Genomic DNA, 22,225 nt, shown 5'->3' with positions numbered 1-22,225 from the left:
AATCTAAAAGTTTATATACAGGGTGGTTGGTAACTGATGGTACAAGCGGAAAGGAGGCGATTCTACGCGGAAAAAAAGTCGAAAATACACAATAAAAATTTATTTTTTTAAATGTTTCCATCGAAACAACGATCTACAGTGAGATCCGTTATAACGTGACGTGATAAAGTGCACGCGTACCGAGCGAAAATTCAAAGTCGATTTTCTCGAAAACAAAGCCTCGAACGAAAAATTTCTATTCTATATTTTCGACTTCTTTTTTCGCGTAGAATCACCCCCTTTCCGCTTGTACCACCAGTTACCAACCACCCTGTAGATTTGATCGAGCGTCAACTATTTATTAGACACAATGATGGAATTTAATCGGTGCAAGTGTATTTTTTGTTTCAATTTAAATTCAACAGAACGTTTCATCTCAGTTTGTGACAAAATGTAGAGAATTAAAAATAAAGAAGTATCCTTCCATAAATAATATTGAAAATATAATATAAATATTTGATTTTTTATCGGATAATATCGAGCGTCCAAATGATTATCTACGATAATGTATAATACGTCTCTGCTTTACGTTTTACGCTATTCTTTGAAAATACACAGAAACTTTACTTACTTTTCGTAGAACATAAATTAGTTACGTAATTGCAAACAGGAAGGTTTCGGGAAGATTTTAACCTTTGTTAGACTTATCGTATTAGGTTGGCAACTAAGCGATTGCGGATTTTGTCATTAGGTGGTAATGACCATCTTCTAATGTCATTATCATCTAATGATAAAATTATCATTGCCATCTAATGACAAAATCCGCAATCACTTAATTGCCAACCCAATAGAATATCACGACAGGAGAAAATTTGTTTTTAAAAATTAATATGCGATAAGAAGATTGGCATCTATAAGCGTCGAGTATTACAGAGCCGTTTTTCGTTTCAAGATTTCTTTGTAGCCGATTTGTCTGCGTAACGAGCTGTAGATAACATAGAGAAGGGCACGCTTCGTTGATTTCAATGACCTTCGAACATGTTATAAAGCAGAATATTTTGTTGAACAATATTTCCTCGAAACGTGTTACCGTCGCTCGGCTTTACTTTTCGAGGCATTCGTAAAACTGGTTTTCCTACTTTTTCGCTTCGTTCGGTTTACGTTGGATTTGAAATTATTTCCGTCGATGAAGTGAAACGAATCGAATGGAACAATTACAATTACCGAATAGAATCCTGAAAATTTTAGATTGTAATATTATCGTGATTTATTTCAACTATAACATTTAAAACCATTTAATACTCGGATAAGTCAGGCATTTAATTTTAATATGCCATTGATAAAATTGCAAATAAATAGTTAACATTTCACTGGATATGCAAAACATCTACTAATGCAAAAGAGAATATTACAAGTATCGTTTCTAATCATTTATCCAGTCATCGAGCCATTAATTCATATATTCTTAGTAGTAATCAGAGTGTTATTAATAAAAATCCACTGAAATGCTCATATACACGTACACGTTTGAAATTTGTATTTAGCGTAATTCGTTTGAGATAAAAATAACATATAACCGTATGAGTTGATTCCAACTTTTTGCACATCAACTTCATACGTGCTCGTATTAGAGCGTATGTATACCACAGAAAAAGCTACGTCAAACTACCTAAACAACTTTCACGGACAACCGTTGCTCTGGTGGTAATTGCGACTATGATTAACCGCTCCGTAATCTCGTTCCAGATTAATATTTCACTCAAACGTACCTATTATTTGTATGAAAGATAAATTGTCTTCCGTATCACAGCTGTCCACGTTCTTATTAAATGAAAATACTGCGGATCCAGAATTAATACGTGACGTGTTCTAGTAGAAAAATTAAAGTTGCGAAAAAATCGGTTTTCACCCTTTCACCTTCATGTTTTATAAACAAAGGTACGCTGTTTGCAACGATAGCAAAACCTAATTTTCTACGATACTTGACACTTTACCGACCACTAGCGGTTCAACAGTATACGCGCGTCCGACCGGCAGCTCAGGCGCAGATTCTCCCTGGCGCCGCCTCTGTTTCGGTTTAGGCTCTCCAAGACCATTCTTTTCGTTTATTGAGAACGTTAAGTTTTTCAAATTGGCATAAAACTGTGGGGGCTTACGAAGCAACGCAACTGACGCAACTGAGCGAGGTACCTTAGCACTAAATAACAAATTACTGTTCAAATAATGAGAAAGATTGTCGGCGATAAAAAGCCGATTAATAGGCTATCGGTCGGTAAGCGTCGGCGACAAAAAGCCGATTAATCGGCTATCGATCGGTAAGCGTCGGCGACAAAAAACCGATTAATCGGCTATCGGTCGGCAAAGTGTTGAAACTTTCATGTACGATAATGAATATTCATAATGAAAATAGGCAACGACGTGTTACGTTAATGCACATTACGATACACCTTTAATCGGTTGTATGCGCAGGCTTCGTTGCTGAAAAATGAAACATGAACCACACGTGTTGTGTAGATACTCTCAGCAAGCTCAAATGAAATACGCAACACAGCTGAAAAGAAAACGGATAAACGCGTTATGGGGTGCGTAACTTTAAACGCGTTTATCTGGAAATGTCGTTTACGCGCGTCAATCTCTTTTCACCGGAGTACGTCGCATACGAAGATCACAGGAGGGAGAGATAACGAGTACATTGATTTATTGATTTAAAACTCGCTCTACAATTCGTTCTAATCAACACTCTTTCACAAAAGGTGGAAACCAATTCAACGATTCGATTGGAACTCGTTCGCCAATTAGCAACGGTACTAGACGGTGCTAGAGCAAATTCTCTCTAATCAGCTTTCTAACGATGAAATTGTTTTCGCAAACAGAGAAATTAGCGAAAAGCCGAATGAGATATTCGGTAAACGAGTCGCTTCTCTTTATCCTCGCCCACTGCGTCTCTTTCCCGAACGATTGTCAGGAATTTCATGGAAAAAGCAGCTCGATCTACGAATGGAACTCGTTGCTGGATTACCTTCCAATTAGAATTGTTTACGCAGCCAGTTAGGTGGCAATCGTGCCTGTTCCCATCGAAACGACATTCAACTTCGCCGATGTAAATTCAGCCTGGCGCGTGTCCCCGTGTCATTAACCTTTCTCACGAATCAATGTTCCTGCTGCATCGTTTAATCGTGCTTGCCTCCATTCCGTTTATTCGAGTGGATGCAACCGAAGGAAAATTATTTTACCTTTTCCGCTTGTTGCTACGCGTGCGGCTCGAATGGCTTGTGGAAATTGCACGAGGCAACGCGAACCGAGGGACTGAAACGAACAGAAGGAGTACACAGAGAAATCTGACTGTCACCGACCAGAGTTTCTGCTTGCAAAACGTCTTTCATCATCTTCCTCCTCTGCTTATCGCTCCGAGAAACGATAAAGGATATTGCTTTTATCGTGTACGGAGGTTGTTACATAGTATCGCGCACGCAGTTCTTCAGTAAAGTATCGAGACATTTGGAAGAGAATTTTTTTACGTATATATCAGGTTCATTATAAGAGACGCTTCTCTTTTATTTCCGCTCAGTGTAACTTTGTCTTGTGAAGTCGGTTCCCGTTTGAACTTCTGTATTTGCGTATGCGTATTTGGCATAGTTGCCACAACCGCTTAATCTGACCAAAGGACGCTAGTTCGCATGTGTTCGGATGCTTTCGCCAGACACTGTATATTTGCAATAATTTGAAAGCGTTCTAATGCTACGATTATGAACAGAAAGGGACGACGAAGTGGAAGGAGAAGCAAGCGGAGAGGAAACGGAGAGTCGGTTGTTCCGCCGCGTGTTGTTTCATTTAGGTAATTCAGCGAATCGATGAGTATCGAGTGGCGCGCAGCCGTTTTCGAATATGGGTCAGTGGTCGATACGCATGTCCTGTGTCGCGCACCTATCTACGCAGTATGGACGTCCATAGAGTACGTACGTATGTGCTATATATATAGGGAACAGGAGCGTTCAAAAGTATTTGGACATTTTGGTTAATTTTTTAGCAACCATATCATAACGACGAATTAACGCGTTAACTTCACGGTTTATGGACATCGAGAAAGCATTTGACAAAATAAACCACGAAAGTCTACCTCAATCAATCAGAAAACAATTCCCGGAGCAGATATACCATTTAATTAAATCTTATTTAAGCAGTAGAACCTTCGTGGTAAAAATTAAAGACACATACTCTGAAGTTAAAGACATCAAGGCAGGGGTTCCGCAAGGAAGCGTCTTAGGACCAATTCTATACACACTATACACGGCCAACATACCAACAACTACTAATAGCAAAATACTGACATTCGCGGACGACACAGCGGTACTAGTCAGGCACACTGACCCTGCAAGAGCAGTCACATTACTACAAGAACATATCACAAATATAGAAAAGTGGCTTCGAGTTAAACAAATTAAGGCAAACCCCGATAAATGCAACCACATTACATTCACACTGCGAAAACAGATACCACCAAACATTGCATTGAACGGCACGCACATAATACAAACAAGGCAAGTCAAATACCTAGGACTCCACTTAGATACGCGATTCACATGGAAACAGCATATTAAATCTATAATAGACAAAATACAGATAGCAAGGAGACAAATGTATTGGTTAACAAGTCGAAAATCCAAACTAAGCGTAGAAAACAAACTAAAAATATACAAAACGATCATAAAACCAATTTAGACGTACGGAATACCACTTTGGAGAACAGCAGCAATGAGCCATATAAGCAAAATAGAGACAATCCAAGCTAAAATTCTTAGATCAATTGTAAACGCCCCATGGTACGTTAGAAACGAGGACATACGGAAAGACCTTGGAATACCATCGGTCAAGGAAGAGATTAGCAGATTCTCAAGAAGGTACAGAGAAAAAATAGCAACGCACCCGAACCGGCTGGCAGCGGAAACGATCAACACAACCATAGAAAGAAGACTAAAAAGGAAACACCCAGCAGATCTCACAAAGGATATATCCTAACAAACACGAAGATGCTACCCCATTGGGGGTAGCCACCCACATGATAATCAAACAGCTAAAAAATTCTACCAAATGTCCAAATTAGACAAATTGTGAATGTGAAATATTAAATAAAAAAAAATAAAAAAAAAACTTCACGGTTGACCGAAGGAGACGAAATCGCGAGATCCTTCAGTATGACTGGAAATTTCTTCTTTTGCTAACCCTATTTCGGTTTAATCATGCAGTTTAAGCAAAATTCCGTTGCAATAAATTCTACTGTACATTCTATCGCAAATAAGCAAGCGTCCGCGTATTTCTGAATCACACTGTACCTACGCACGTACGTATGTAGATACACGTGTACTTACGATACGGATGATTACTTGATAAGCACGTATCTTGTTACCTAACCGCCTTAACGACACGCGTGACAAAGCTAAACAATATATGTACGGATACATGTAATCAAAACACGTAGAATAAGCCTGATGTATCCCTTTATTCCTGCATCAAAGATTAACCTATATACAGTGGCTCACGAAAGTATTCGAACGCTTGCATATGCACACTTGAACGGCCGAAATAATGTACATTAAAGTAATTTGCTTAGACAAGCAGATGTCAGTAGGAAGATGGAAGTCTTAAGATTATATCAGTAAAATTTGAAAAGGATTGTAAGTAACTGACAAAAGTATTTGAACGCTACATATATTATTAAATTATTTGATATCGATATTTTGTTGGACCAACTTTAGCAGCAATAGTGTGTCTCAATCGACGTACCATACTGTAAACCAATGATTTTGCAAAAACTACACTCAACGGAGTTCCATATTTTTATAATTTTATCTTTCAATACTTGCTTTCAGATTATCTGAAATTTATTTCATCTTCTTCCGATTTCAGCCCATAAATTTTCAATAGGATTTACGTCTGGACTTTGCGGTGAAGTAATTAACACGTGTGGTGTGTTATATACGATCCATTCTTTCACATTTCTAGCAGTATGTTTAGGATCATTATCTTGTTGGAAGTGGAAATCTTCCAATAATCCTAATTTACGGGCAATTTCTTCAAGGTTATTTTTTAAAATATTAAAATATTGATATTTATCAAGTGTTCCATCAATAAATATCAAATTTCCAGTGCCATCGGCAGCCGTGCACCCCACACCATGACCGATCCACCTTCGTGTTTCACTGTTTGATGTAAATGACGAATTTCCAATTCCGTATTTGGTTTTCTCCACACATAATTTTGACCACCCGAGCCAAAAATGTTAAATTTTGACTCGTCCGAAAAGATGACCGTTCAAAAAAAAATTATCTTTATTAATATAGGTTTTTGCAGAAGTCAATCTTTTTTTATGATTTACCGCATTAACATATGGCTTCTTTCGCGGTACTCTCCATGAAAATCACTGTTTCGTAAGATTCGTCGACATAATTGCGGGTGAACTTCTTTATAAAACATATCAGCTAGCATACTTGCGAGTTGAGGAGCGGATGTAGTAGGATTTTTTTTAATTCGCCAATGATAACTTTCTCCTCTCTTCCAGTCAATTTCTTTGGTCGACCTATCGAGCTTTGTTTGCAAGTGTTCCCTCGTTCTTTGACTTTTTTATGTTATAATGTATCGTTCACTTACTTCTGTTCACAACTCCGGCAATCTCGTTATATGATTTGCCATCCACATGTAATCGGAATATTATTTCTCTTTCACACTTTTCTTCCAGACTTTTTGATATTCATTTTAAATACTACTGTGCACACTTTTACGTTACTGTTACTGGAACGATATCCTAACATCAAGCGAACGTACCAATATTTTCATTTAGCAATGATGTTTACATTCGGTGCAAAGGAAGATGAAAACCTATCAACAGTGTTACAGCGTTAGAATACTTTTGTGAGACACTTGTCATGAATGTTTCTAATAAACGTATCCTAACTCCTGTCTATATTATTTAATCGTTTTCAAATTTTACTCATGTAATCTTGAGACTTTCCCATCACTATAGATACCAAATTGTTTTAACAAATTAGTTTAGTGCACCTCATTTTATTAATTGAAATTTGTAAGTGCAAGCGTTCGAATACTTTCGTGAGCCACTGTACATGTAGTTAAAACACGTTAGCATCAGCCTGATGTATCCCTTTATTCCTGAATCAAAGATTAGCATATATATTAATATATAATATATAATAATAGGAATATACGTATATTGGCTGACGAAAGCATTTGGATATTTACCATAGAAGATTTTTATATTCCTATGTATATATTAGATAAATCGTACGATTTGGAAAATTCATTAGTTCCGTAACGAGACACGACGACCGTGATTCTCTTATGTCTGAAACCCATCTGAAGATGTAGAAGAAACATACCAATCGTCAAAATGACAAAATGTTAGTTACACACATTTAATCATGGACCCTATAACAACTAACCCATAAAACAACTCTTACGTTATATAATTACCAAATTAGCAAACCATAATTCTATTTTAGTAGTTCACAATTATTTTGGAGAAACCACTTCCAAATCACTTTGACGTTGGTCGTGTTGGTTATCACTATCGAATAAGCTCGCTAAGTTAAATAAGTTAAAAAAGGAAACATTAGAAAACGAGAGAAATAAGAAACGAAATATACTCGACAGAAACGAAGCTTACTTTTTTAAATTAAAATCTTCGAACTGAAGCAAAGCTCAATTTCAGATAATCGAGGGTTGGTAATTTTCTGCATAACCTGGCCAAGTTATTTCAAGCGTATTATACGTTGTAAGTGTTAAATATGGACTCGCTGAAACTGAATATTCAAGTTTAATAACACAGGATACTATTGTAATCGCTGCGAAATATATACTTGTACTAAATATATTGTAACTTCTATACGTATACATATTCAGATGTGCTTCAAACTTTACCAATATAATCACGATAGTCGAGTGTCATAACAGTGCTCGTGAAATTTCAAAACGTTTCAAATTTCAAAACACAGATAATATAGTTACACAATGCGTCTGCACATACAGCTGTTCCAGTACTTTCGTCAGCCTGTGTACGACTACAAATGTTGCCACTACAGAAACATCGAATCTAGGGGAAACTGAACTTCTCATTTATCAAGGTGAACTCGATACACAGAGTTTTGTCACCAATACCGACGCGAGTTTAATCTACCCGACGGAAAACTAATAGAGTAGAACGATAGTGCGAATCGGGTTCATCGACCTAAATCGCCATATCGATCGATTAAAAGGATGCGCGATGGATGTGCGGTTCTTCGCGAGTATAGAAGCATGGGTGGGGTATGGGTGTGTCGGTCATACTTCGGTTTATTATTAATCGTTAGCCCGTTATGTGCGTCGGTTACTTACTATTACCAACACATTTGATTTACTGTATTGTCTCGGGGACTAGATAGTCATAGCTCGTAATCGCAATTGTATATAACGGGTATCCGAAAAGGATTATAGGGAAATATAGAATAACGTATCTTTTGCTTTGAAGCCTTGCGTTCGAGTAAATTCAGTTTAAAGAAATAATTCTTGACTAAACATTCGTTCTATTTTCTTAACGAAAACCGGAAACGAAACCTTCGAGGGAAAATATTTATTTTACATTTTCCACTTATTTTTGCACCTAGAAAACTCCCTGTTTATTGTCTACTAGTATCCAATTTGCACTAGCACACTTGGCAAATTTTCAAACTGAACTTTTCCAGAAACCTGGCTTCGTTTGAAAAAATCGTAACCTGTATTTTCGATTTACTCTCCGCCTCTCTTAAAACGAAATCGCTCCATTGTCGAATTACCATTACTAGAAGTAGATTACTAAAATTAGATTACTACAATTTTTCTTCCATACTTTCCATCTACTTTCTCACGTAGAGTCAATTTCACAATTGTACCATGATTACTAGGACACCCGATATAAACGCGGTAGAGTGGAACAAAGCACCACATAAATCGTGTTGTACGATAGTTGCCCGTGGCTCGATGGTGAAACGTTTTTTGCGTAGTTTTTGATGAGGAACAAAGTATAATATCGACTCGACCGAAATCCTTGATCGAACCTCGATGCTTTAAGATAATTTCACATCGTAGTTGACCTGCTAAATATTGGGTTGGCAACTAAGCGATTGCGGATTTGCCATTACTACTGTTGAAAATTGTGGATCTTTGAAGCCGAAATAATGTTATAGGAACACTAAATTTATACCGAGGATTAATATTAAAATAATGATATATTTATTTCATGAACGATTCCTTATATATTCATCGATACACACTTGCACGCGTCTCAGCACTTTCTTCCATATCCGACTGTTAACCGACTGAACAGTTTACATTCCTTTGTTTTCGAGACGCTGCGGACACACATACTTCCACACACTGATATTCACATACAAGTATCTCCACTACGCATTTAACCCTGTCCAGCACAGAAAATTATACATATTTCAAGAACCACCTAATGACAAAATCCGCAATCACTTAGTTGCCAACCCAATATATGTATGCAGGATCGAGATCGATATTTCTCGGGCGAAATAACTTTCAATTAATTCGTCGGATGTAATAAGATCGTAAGCAGCCCTTCCGGCAACCAAGCAAACGACGTTAACGCGTCGGCTAATGACTTAATCGCATTCAGACCTAACTGGTGAAACTCTCCATCGGATTATCCTGTGGTTCGTCTCGAAGATTACCTTTTCCTTACGCTTATACCTTTTTTGTCATGGAATATGTTAAATTGCCGAACACTCAATCATATTTCATGCTATTTGTATAATCGAATAACATTGTATCTTATTCTGATCTTTAGCCTAACGTACATGTTTTTCCAAAATAATAAATACGCGATAAAGTTAAATTCTTTCCTAAAGATAAAGCTAAATAATCACGTGAAATCTCATGAAATGACCGAATATTAATTCGGCTTCCTGTATATAAGATTGTAAATTGTAGATTGATTATAGATTATAGAGATGTGACGTTGAAACCTATAGAACCGTTCTTATGTTGATGCTATTAATTTCAAAGACGAAACGTCGCGGGTTCGCTGGTCCTCGGAGAGCCGCCGTCTATGCCTATAATTACCGTATACGGTGGTGAGAAGGATATACGAGTTCCGAGGATGGACGTAACATTAACTGTGAAGCTTTCCAAGATAATGCAATTGCTGGTGTCTGACAGGATTTTCAGTGCTGTCAATTATCGAATAAAGTGACATCGGCTCTACCTAACGTAAGTACATATACACATACACTTGGAAAGGTCGTTGCACGCTCTGTACACGCTGCCTTCTATTTCCTACGGATTCAGTTAATAAAACCTGCGAGATAAGTGGTTTCGATTTAAAAATAACATTCAATACTCAATATAATGTGATGTATTAAGGAATTCGAGATCTTTCATTGATCCGAGATATTATATCTCGCTGTCTGTATTCTTAAACGATTCGATTCGAGAGTGCAATTATCCACCGTTACCTATTATAATATAAGAACAAAGCAAATGATATCAATACCGAAGCATCGTTCTTTTTTCTTCTTTCTTTTCTTTTTTTTTTTTTTTTGTTTTCTTTACGAGAATACATTCGTTCCAGTCGATAGATAGAATTTCCCCGTTCGGTTTCGAATCAAAGACTACTCTTTTTTTTTTTTTTTTTAACCTCTGGCATCTTCTTCGCTCGTTTTCTCATCGTATTATCATCTTCTCCTCTGCCTGCGCCCTTCCTTTCTCCTTGTTGTTTGTCTATTTATTCACCGAGCTGGAGAATACCTTTCGCGGATCGATAAATGGCAGAGCCGATTTGCAAGACCGACTTACAACGGTAACTGACCGGCTATGAAAGGAGCCTAACGAGCGGATACGTATCCATCTCGGTCATAGATGCTACGCAATATCAGTACGTAGAACGCGACTAGAAAAGTTATTCACCCCGAATCGATCCGGCCGATTGTCGAGTCGATGAAAGCTGCCCTATAAGTAGTTAATTGGTCTGCTGTCGATACAGCTACTCTCCTTCACTCTGTTCCTCGTACTCGCTTGCTATTCTCCATCCCGTTTCCATTCTCATTTTCGCTTCTTCTCCGCAACCAGCGCCAGCAGCAATAACTGATAATTAATCCGCGCGGTGGCGCCGTCTATCAATAGAATTGCGAAAAGACAAACACACCCTCCACTCTTCCACCACGTTATTCTCCTTCCTCTCTTCTAGGTTAAAACCTTTTTCCCTCGAAATACGCTGTAATCTAACATTCCGTGAAACTAACGAGATTCTCCTCCCGTTTCTTCTCTCCACTTTCTTTTCTTACGTTAAATTTCTTTTCCCTGAAAAATGCATTACGATGTAATCTGTTCAGAGATTAACAAGCAGTTCTTTCCTACGTATGTATGATTTGCGTGAATGGGATCGCTTGTTATTATTATTTCCTGTTTTGCCTTTTATTCTCCTTATACGTGTCACTGGAAGTGAAATCTTGGCAGTTCCTTTCCTTTTAGTTTAGTTCACGCAGAAGCATCGCGTTCCTCCATCATAATTATCGCGATCTCATAGATTCGAAAACGTAGATAAATAGAATCAAAGTAGGGATCTGTTTTGCCCATGGAGAAGTCAATTATAGTGAATTATTTACTTTGCATATCTTCTGCCATATATTCCTGCATCTTTACATTTCCTGCGTCTGATTGCGTAAACATGCACGGTCTAGCGATAATAGAGGCCAGATAATCGATGCAGTAAGAATAAGCTGGATGAAAAACGAAATTTCGTTATTTTTTGTTTCTTAGAAAATCAATAACGTGACAAGTTGCCAATTAATTGCGAGGCAAAATAACGCTTACGACGTAAATTTCCCTAGGCGCGCTTCTCGATTATTCATAATTAGAATCACGACGGAGCATCCAATCGAGACTGTCTCTGATAAAAGATGCTCGAGCTCGAAGTCTGACAAGGCTGAAATCTTCTGCCTTGTTCATCGAGTCTGAAAGGTAGAGTGGCCGAGAGTACCGAGTATACATATCGATTTCGCAGTCGAAAGAACTCGCCTATTACTGCTCGTGCCGCTTTGCCATCCAGATTTCTTTCCGCGTTTCGAATCGATCGAAGGCCAATGTCGATGTCAAGCCGATACTTTGACTCCTTTCCTCTTTTTCTTCCACTCTTTTTCTTCGACTCGATTGACAACGTGAAACGACAGAGGGCAACTTCAGTAACTGGAATCTCACGGGAAAAGCTAAAATGTGACTGCTTCCTCGAACTTCTCGAGTAAGAAATTTAACGAACAAAAACCACTTAAAAAACTTTGTACGCCGATTAATAGTTTGAAATTTGTCCTACACGTGCCTCGTTTAAAATCATTGATTTTTTTAAGGTATCTGCACCGTGACGATGATATCTGGCAAAAGTAAAACACTCTGAGATTCGAAAGTCATATTCCTCGCGCGTATCCGAGATTCTCTCTCCGGAAAGAAATTTCTTGGCTGTCTGTACTTTCTACGGACGCACGCCAGCGCGCGAACAATTCGGAAATACAGAGAACGACAACTTCGCATTATGCCGTACTGCATTTTGGACATTACTTTTATTCCAGGCGGAGATTACATTTTTCTTGAAAAAATAAAACGAAATGTTTCTTCGCATCGATTTTCAAACATCAGTGTTTTAACAACTTTGTACATAAGGCGGATATTTGGATGATCTCGTTTAGCTGAGACACCCTGTATACCTTAAAGAAAGAAGAATAAAGGCTGGATAGACGAAGGCTTTCTCAAATTATTATTACAAAGGCTCGAGTTACGGCGATCCGAATATCGCGATTGATTTATCGAATATGAAGGAAAGTAAAAGCCGCACGAAACAAGTTTTCATCTTTATTCCCGGCCATTTGTCTTACAAAGAGTTCTACTTACTCTGGAGCAGGATTTCTCCAGCGTTGCGTTCCAGTCCACGCCATCGGGCATTGATCGCCCCCGACCTGGAACAAACAACAGTTCTGTGAATTTTCGTCGATCTCGTGTAGTTTCGAGCGAAAGAAACGGAAGCCAGATAAGACACGATTGTTCCTAGAAATTACAGTTCCGTATTTTACCGGTTATGTACAGAGACGAGAAAGTGAGATTCTGCATGTTATAAATTAAACATCTGTTTAATCTACTCGTACGTTTATTATACACTTTTTCCCTTATCTTCTCTTACAAAATATAAATGACGACGTTAGGCCGGATAAAGCTGGCATCCCACGTACATCGTCAATATTCCAAGGTTCTCGACTAAAGTGATCAACGTGTACTCTCTCCTACAATATCGTCAACATTGAAAATCTTGAAATATCGACGATATTATCGATTACACGAGGGCACCCTTATACGCAAAACAACAAACAGGGGGATGATACGTAGTGTCGCTAATCGGACGTTAATTGGAACGTTAACGGCAGTAACCGTATATTATGATATACAAATATCCTATACAATGGCGAAAAGAACGAAAGGGGAAGCAGAGATTCGGAACGATAGATCGGTTAGTTATGAAAATTTTTTGCAAACGCGGCAGAACGAGTGCAAGAGGGTCTCGCAGTTTCAGCAGTATTACGACCGGTGGTGCTCTTCAAAACGCGCGGAGGGTAGGCACAGCTTTTTCCTCTTCTCTTTTTCGGCCTGTGGTCTCCTTCTCTCTTTCGTCTCCTCTCTCAGGACCCTTTTCTTCCTGCCAGTAGTATCTGTCTCGGCCCACGATTCTACTTCTACTCTCGACGTTGCTATCATCCATCCCCGGCCTCCCTCCGCCATTCTTCCCACTTCTCCCCACCACCCTTTGAGCGTTTCACTTCGCAACTTCTCTCTTTCTCTCCTTCTCCGCCCTGCACCCTCCACTTCCCCTCTGTTCTGTCTGCTCCCTTCCTCCAGTTCCTCCATCCATCCCTTGCTCGACTACTCCTTCTCCTTCTCTCTTGTTCCTGACCTTTTCTATTCAAGAGACGTGATTGCAGCTTGCATATTTCACGAGACCAACCTCGAAGCAGTATGCTCGTCCCTACCCATCCATCTATCCGTCCATCCAGCCGCGTGTGTATCCGTCTGTTCGTCGACACAACCTAACCTTGCACTTTTCGTCGCATCGCCAACGTTTAACCCCTTCGCGCATTCCCTCTTTCTAATGCTTTGTGTCGTGATTAACCTTTACAGAGATATCGTTATTTGTAGCGGAAATTTACAATGCAAATCATGCGCCCTGCTTTTACACGCTGATTAGCTCGTCCAGGAGGCGTTAAATCAACAAATCGTAGATAAACACGATAGCGAGATCAGCTTGTTCTTTTCGACGTGTTTGTTTTGATCACACGTTAGGAACGTTGGTAGTACAGCCAAGTTCTCCCAGGCACGTTCGCTGAACTAAGCCTCTTGCTAAGCGACGCGTTCAAAATGTTTTGCCAGGGCAAATCACGCAGGGGAAGAATTCAATTGGCTGCTTACATCAATCGCAGCTTTCAATCAATTTTCGATTTCACCGGATGGGATTATTGTCGGATCAGACAAAATTGTCCATGCCAATAAGATGCAAGTGCATAAAGTCGTTCCTCCGCGTACATGTATATTCGACAGCTCATAAACTAAGAGATGAAAGTCATTGAAAATTTCTGTACAAGATAATAAGATGTCTACTATAAATCAAACAATAAATACATACAACTTAATTTAGATGGACATTTTATCTACAGTTATCTTCTTTCTTTTCACATTTTAAAATGTATTATTCGACTTACTGATTGTAGCGATAAATCGCCGAGTGGAGCGAAAAGATTTGTTAACCCTGTGATAATTAAATTTACTTACTAGAAAATACAGTCGTTTACATAATTTTGATAGAGTAATAACAGGTAAATGTAAATTTCTTCGACGCTTTCTACGGCCGTAAACAACGAATTAGATCGTTTTTACTTGAAAGCACAACGCTTGGGTAGTTGTTTCTTGGAGTAACTCATAATAAAGCTTTCACAGCGGTCTCATAAATACCGTAATTAGGGTACGCAGATTTTCACCGAATAATGCGAGTAATATGAATAATGTGAATAATATGACACGACACGCTTAATGGATTGTTCTCTCCCTTCTCGACTGCGATACTATCTTATTTCTGCTTCGCATAAAAACCCTACTGTATGCTTCATCCTAATATCAAAATGGATATTTTCTTTTCCATTCGATCCTAATCAGTTTCTCTGTATCTGAAACACATTACGTAACTATATGGATTTAATGAAATTTTAAAACCGAAAGAAAGACACCAAGAGAAGATGGAAAATTGAAATAAACGAGAATTAGATTAGCGGCGATTAGAACAAAGGAAAAGTGAGAACTTAATCCTCGTGATATGCCTCCATTGTTGTTGCAATGGATGTGAGGCTGATGGAAGGAGAGTGAGAGAGTGCGTTTCGTCCCGGGACTACCGGTGGACTCGTCAGTAAGGCTATGCCCGGTAGTCCCTGCCTTAGACGTAGAGGGAGTCTCGCTAGGTGCGGTATTTCTATCAATCGCTCGTATATTCAACCCGCTAGCGAGTTAGACAGACAGACTCGTTGTCGTCGTAGCCCTCTAGTGTTGGCGGTTGGTACCCGCGGATCGCCCGGGAGGTGTTGCGCCGCGTTGATGCCTCGACCTGTCGGCGTCCTGTTGATACCGATCCGCCACAGATGTTTCTCAAATTAGTGTCATTCTCTCTTTATTCGTTATACTGCTCTTAATAAAGTGTACTGCTGTCAATTAGTTTACAAGCAACCATCCATTCCAAATGTTTATCGAGTAGCGTTGTAAAAAACAGAAAACACAACATTAATGTTCCATATTATCCTTTTGGAAGATCGGTAGGTATATCAATATATAAAAGTAACTGATTATGGAAGCGTGACGAATATGGCAACACGCGATAACCAGTGGCTGTAGAAGCGGCAAACGAATAAAATCTCTCGATATCGTCGCCCTATATCTGATGGTAATCCAGTGGAGGCTGTCACGCGAAAACACGTTTTGCATGCTAAATCGGCGGACCGAATAACCGAGAGAAACGGTTCAAATTCTCTGACCAGAGAAGCCGCCGCTGTCGGAAATCGATATCTGCCTGGAACGAGCGCTTCTCGTTCTGCGATGCAACCGATTCCTTCTACCTTTCCTTCCAACGTACACATTGTAGTTACACACAGATTATATAATATCGGCGCCCGTGTACCTGTGTACGTAAATCGATTTTATCAGCGTGGAAGCGGCAACGAGATGGCACCGTTCGCCCTATATGCATAGCCATAGGTATAGCCATAGGGTATAGCTATAGGCATAACTATCTTAGCTGAACTCGCTTCGTACTTCTGAAACATGTATCAGAGGTGTCAAAGATGTTTCGATTCCAATGCCCTGAGATCCGTGTCACGATCGAATTCAGATTCCATTTCTCTGCTGCACCCATGACAACCAGAAATCAGACGATTTCGTACGATAGTAATATCGTTGCGCAGAAACTTTGTTTATTCGAATAATCGATATGGAAATACAATAGACGTAGAGGTACTAAAACATTCTACTGTAATATTATTATACAAAATTACGAATGACCATTTTTTTTATTAATATATAATATTAATAGGATTATATAATGACAAATAAATTTCAATATTATTTCACTCGACTAATACGTTTATCCATTAAATTATTGTTACTAGCGTATTTATCTATTAAACTGAAGCATTGTTGTTTTCTTTTAAATATGCAAATAAAATGGTCTTATTATTTAGAAGAAGAGAATAACGCGACTATATCGACTTTACTATTCTATACTGTATGTGTATATATACTACCTTACAACTATGTTCATACATATGTATAGTGGTTTCTATTTTATAATTTCGATAAAAGAATCGGAGATCTATCTGCCTGTATCCAACCACCGTGAATAATTGCTTTTCGTACGAGGAATTTTACGATGCTTCAAGACAGAAGCGAATCTGGTGTAATTACGAGAACCTTACACAATCAACGCATGCAACGTTAAATGTAAACTATAGGAAAGCGAAATGTTTACGCAGGCGTTCACATGTACCATTACCGTGTATGAATATCTAGACGCGTGGTGTAATCAGATCAAAGCTTGATATTTCTATTCAATTTTGAATGCACGTAATATGCAAAAATATATGAAATATTCAAAGTATTTATTTATCGATACCTCATTTGCTCATTCGGTCCTTGAGGTGATTTTTGATTTTTACATTCTTATTCCTCTACGTTTCTCTACTCGTTAGCATAAATGTATCAAACACACATGTAAACTTAAAACCTAGTATGAAATTAGTATTGTTAGAGCTAAAAAGAAATAACCTATGTATATAGTAGTAAATATGCATACACAATTCTGAGAATTAAGATACAAAGTACAACTGAATCTGCCTGTTTCTTGTTACTAAATACATACATATATACAGGGTGGTTGGTAACTGGCGATACAAGCGGAAGGGGGGTGATTCTACGCGAAAAAAGAAGTCGAAAATATAGAATAACAATTTTTCGTTCGAGGCTTTGTTTTCGAGAAAATCGACTTTGAATTTTCGCTCGGTACGCGTGCACTTTGTCACGTCTCGTTATAACGGATCTCACTGTAGATCGTTGTCTCGATGGAAAAATAAAAAAAAAAAATTTTTTATTCTATATTTTCGACTTCTTTTTCGCGTAGAATCACCCCCTTTTCGCTTGTACCACCAGTTACCAACCACCCTGTATATCTATTTTTGACACTGTCTCTTGCTCTCGTATCACAGCTGATTTCTTTGCGTAATTCTTTCTTTGTCTTATGTCTGTTCTCCTTTTCACCACGTATTTCCTTACATTTCTATATATTTCATTACATTTGCTATACTATAATAAAACAAATTGCTGCTTAGGTTCCACTTTTTTGTAAGCTATGATGAGAAAAATTTGAATTCGTATAAACGTGCACAGCTTAATGATAAAGCAACGTAGAGTGGGAAAAAATATTCGATTCCATCACTTTCTACAAAGTTCGTTGCAAACGAGATTCTGCTCTCTATTTATGGCTTAGGCTACAGCTAATTCTCTCACCGCACCGGTGAGATAGGTGAAGCGTAACGTTATGTAAGAGGCACCGATAGAGAAAGTACGAAGGCAAACTCTGGCAACGAAAGGAGCAGAGTTAATCCTCCAGGCAAAAAACAGTAGGGATCATCGGACAAATTCAAGTTTATCACGTCATTGTATACATATACAACATGTTTGCTTATTCAAGACCAAACCTCTGTAGCATCACATATTTAGTGTGTATTTAAATTCATCGGTAGACACTGTGCGTGTTTATGTTTGTGCAAACTCATATCTTCATAGGCACACCTAATGAATTGAAACTTAAATACTATTCCGTTGAAAACAGAAACTTCGATTCCTTGCAAGAGTTATCCAGAATGAAGTTTCATAACTGTTCTAAGAAATCTGTGTCATAACCGTTCTCCACCATCACTACCTATATATACCTGACAAAAGAGTCGAACAAAAGATCGTGGTTTTGGAAATTCGTATGGAAATTTGCAAAATCAGCTGGTCTACGCCCATACCTTGCTTCATCGCATGCAGAGTGGGAATGTACCGCCCAAGCTCGTATTATCTTTTTTATTGCCTAGTTGTAGCTCTTCGATGATTATCCATGCACGCTAAAATCGTCACTGACGTAAGATTCAACAGAGATAGAAAATCTACAACCGAAGAACAATCTATAATACAAATGAACCCGTGGTGATTAACATTTCCAGGAAGGTTCTCATTTCCATAAACTAAAATGTTTGTCGAAAAATGGTAACTTCGTTTGAGGATAGAATAAAAGGGTGGGGGACTGTGTGAAATGCAGGACACAGCGTTCCCACATCTTGTATATTCTATTACATCCAAGTTGGTGTATATGTATGTTGTACATCTATATAGAAGAAAGAGGGGGGGGGGGCGTTACATCCGCGTTTCACTGTTTTGTCGATCAGCGCCACGTTGTACGTTGAATGCTATCGAGATTCTCGAATTTTTATATTTCTATCTTCCCCGCATTTTGGCAAAGACAAAAGATTTACAATGTTTTAATCGCTTCAATTGCTTGAATTTCGATGCGAAAATTTTCCTCGTCGGAGTAGTCCGCGCAGAGTCGGCCATATTTCAATCCCATTGAAAACCTAGCTCGAAATTTTTAAACGAATACTACTCTGCAAAACTTTTATGGACCTTGGTGAAATCGATTTTCGAATTGCTGAAGAGAATCGAAGAACAAAGTTATCCGAACTGCAGCAACTTGACTAATCTAAACGAGGCTGTTACTGTTTTCTTCTCCGGCCATCTTGTGTCATTATGATCCGTTTCTCCGTCGAACAAATAACGATACGATCGAAGAAATCGTTGAAGCGGCAATTTTTGCAATCGTTCGAAACATTTTAGGACATGAAATGAGATTAACTTTCCCTCAATTCCTACGTTTTTGTCAACTTAACACGCTAGCCTGCGGAAATACACACTCGGGTTTATTTAAATGTAAGCAGAACTCGATTCCATGTATCCTGGCTTGTTTATCGCTGCGGGTACCGAAGATTCCTGCAGACTGCACGCTCGAACCGTGATTCGATGCGTGTATCTATGACGTTTGTTTGTGGTGCACCAAAACAGACAGCGTTTCCATCGGCACGTATTACTTTGACAGACATATATATATATATATGTATATATTGCACAGATGTTTGTACATTTGATGAATAAACTCTGCGTGTATACGTCTCCATGTATATTCGATATATATATCGAAAGTATTTGAATACTTGTAAAAACTTTTTATGTATGTAACATGCAAAAGATCTTGAAATTTTATCGTAGGTATCTCGCGAGTATGCATCGTTAAGGAATTGTTGACAAGCTAGCAACGCATTCTGCCAATTCCATTTCGATGATGCTCGAACGGAAGTAACACTAAAGCTAGAGAATTTTTTAAGGATTATTTAACGATCTATGACATATGTATGTTGGGAGTCTCCAACGTCGTGCTTTTCATACATATGTAAGATTAAGATCAAAATGAATTTCTTCGTGGATCAATCACTTGTGAATTTCTACGAAGCAAAACGTTTATTTTTTCCAGGAAACCTTTCAAACGTTTCACTTAAAAACTGAATTTATAGTGTAGTAGACTAATAAATTCCAGAATCTTTTACGATTCTTTTTGATAAGCTAGAATCTAGAACATTAAAAAATGTTGACGTGAGTGAGTACAAGTAAAGTATGATTTAAATTTCAGTAATACCAAAAAATATGTTTCGCATGTAAGAATTTAAACATACGCAGTAAATTTTTGCAGTGCATATCACACAAGCAGCATCCAACTAGTATCAAGTACTTCTAGTATTTCATCAGTGTCCGTAAGCCCATAGTTGACAATCGCTAATTTGGATAATTATCCTGACAAAAATTCGGTCCATGTTCGTTGTCCGAATTTTAAGTTTACGAATGTCGAATAATAAGCGAAACGTATCGTATTTATAGTTGAGGAATTGAACTAAAATTGAATTCTATATCAGCAGGTTGTATTCGAAATATAAAACGAAATAGAGGAAGTGGAAGCACGAGCAACAAACTTTCAACAAGAGGAAGCTAATTCTAATAATATCTCATGTTTGAAATTTTCGTCCTGTGATCTGTGACACACAACGCTACCGTTTATAAATATTTGGATACTTTCGTCGATGTATACTATCGGCATTTCGATTAACACAAGGTGTACAAATTAATGATGAATTAATAATCAGAAGCAGCGCTCGTTATAGCCTTTCTATAAATTCAGCCAACTATAAACTTAACCTTAATTCTTTTTTTCTAACCTCACTTTCGTTCGAGTAAGCCAGAAGCAAAGCAACTTTCAATGTTTTAAGAAAATTTTCAACGTAAAATTCAAGCTAGACACTATGGATATTAAAGATGATTCTGTCATAATTTTCTTTGATAAGAATAGAAAGACACGATTGGACCGGAAATGATTCAAAGAACGCAATTAAACGAAAGGATTAAATTACCTACTAAAAGATGTAAGAATACTATTTATTTTATTCTTTACTATATATGTTACTATATAGATTTATTATTGCATTAGCGTTCTAAGCTTTTCTGTTATTTTTAAAGAATATTTTTGACTTAGTCTATAATGCAAAAATTAAATAATCTGAAGCTAGCATTAAATAACATGCTGACTTTTAAAAATTCATTTAATCGCATCGTAATATCCTATTATATATAACTACGACAGTTATAAAGAATAAAAACACTGCAGTTCAATTTATCCATAATTTTCTACTTAAAATACATTATGACAAGCATAACGCTCTTAGACAACGCTGTATTCAATTGGTTGCCAGGTGATCTAATAACCTAATGATACACCTAGTATACAAAAATGTGCGTGCGAGCAAACGGAAGTTAGCCTGGTCCAGCGGTGACTAGCTCTGCCGCTAACTTTAACTTCTTCCTATGATATCGATTTCGTACCTTAAATGATCCACGCGATTCTCGTTGCACGATCCATCGTTGTCCCGAAAACGTATTGCTCTGGAACGTAAATGAAATACTACGGTTAAACCTTGTTCGAACATGATTTCGTTAAAGAAAAGTGAACGTAGTATTCCGTCAGCGATTAATTTCAATATATGAATCATCTCTTTATACCATTCTTCGTTGCGAGAGATCAATGAATATTCTTCCTAACCTCAATCGACTATGTCGTGAAAAACAAAGGCATTCGTTTAAATTTCAAGGTAAATCAATGACGTAGAATCATTTCTATATACCGTTCTTCGTCATGAATCACGAAACATCAAAGAAATTTTCCCTAACCTCAATCGACTATCTTGTCGAAACAAAAACTAGTTTAATTTTCAAGACAAATCAACCGGAATTATTTAATCTTACAAGATGTACTGACATTTTCCCGTTAGTAATTGACTAATTAAGAAGAAACTCGTTTCATGTACGAGTTCTTCGAGTATTCGATGTCGAGACGCAAAGTGTAGATTAAATGTAAGATTAAACGCAAGACTAAACGCGAGTTTTTAATCAACGGCGAATTAACAACACTATAATTACCAACGATCTTGTATCAAAAACTGGAAAATGCAGAAACAGCTGATATTATTTTTTATTCTCTGCGATTCGTTTATACGTG

At 37.9% G+C, this 22,225-nt stretch overlaps 1 protein-coding gene across 10 annotated transcripts in view; it reads right to left on the bottom strand.

The window, feature by feature from the left end:
• Window positions 1-22,225, bottom strand: part of LOC117163126 (uncharacterized) — a 64,186-nt gene that overhangs the window by 40,222 nt on the left and 1,739 nt on the right. For 5 of the 10 annotated variants that reach the window (XM_076625260.1, XM_076625262.1, XM_033345164.2 and 2 more), the window contains exons 1-3: window positions 21,730-21,747; window positions 21,553-21,612; window positions 12,904-12,968 (exon numbers count right to left, since the gene is read on the bottom strand). In XM_076625260.1, coding sequence (XP_076481375.1) covers window positions 12,904-12,968; window positions 21,553-21,612; window positions 21,730-21,732 — 128 coding nt within the window. In that variant the 5' untranslated portion in view covers window positions 21,733-21,747. Of the gene's footprint in view, window positions 1-12,903; window positions 12,969-21,552; window positions 21,613-21,729; window positions 21,748-22,146; window positions 22,217-22,225 lie in introns of those variants that run through there. The other 5 variants (XM_033345167.2, XM_076625264.1, XM_033345168.2 and 2 more) reach the window with 3 other exon arrangements.

The sequence above is a fragment of the Bombus vancouverensis genome, chromosome 16, assembly GCF_051014615.1.
Source record: "Bombus vancouverensis nearcticus chromosome 16, iyBomVanc1_principal, whole genome shotgun sequence".
Lineage (NCBI taxonomy): Eukaryota > Metazoa > Arthropoda > Insecta > Hymenoptera > Apidae > Bombus > Bombus vancouverensis.
Note: the sequence above shows the minus strand (reverse complement) of the source record. Positions and strands in the feature narration are given on the sequence as shown.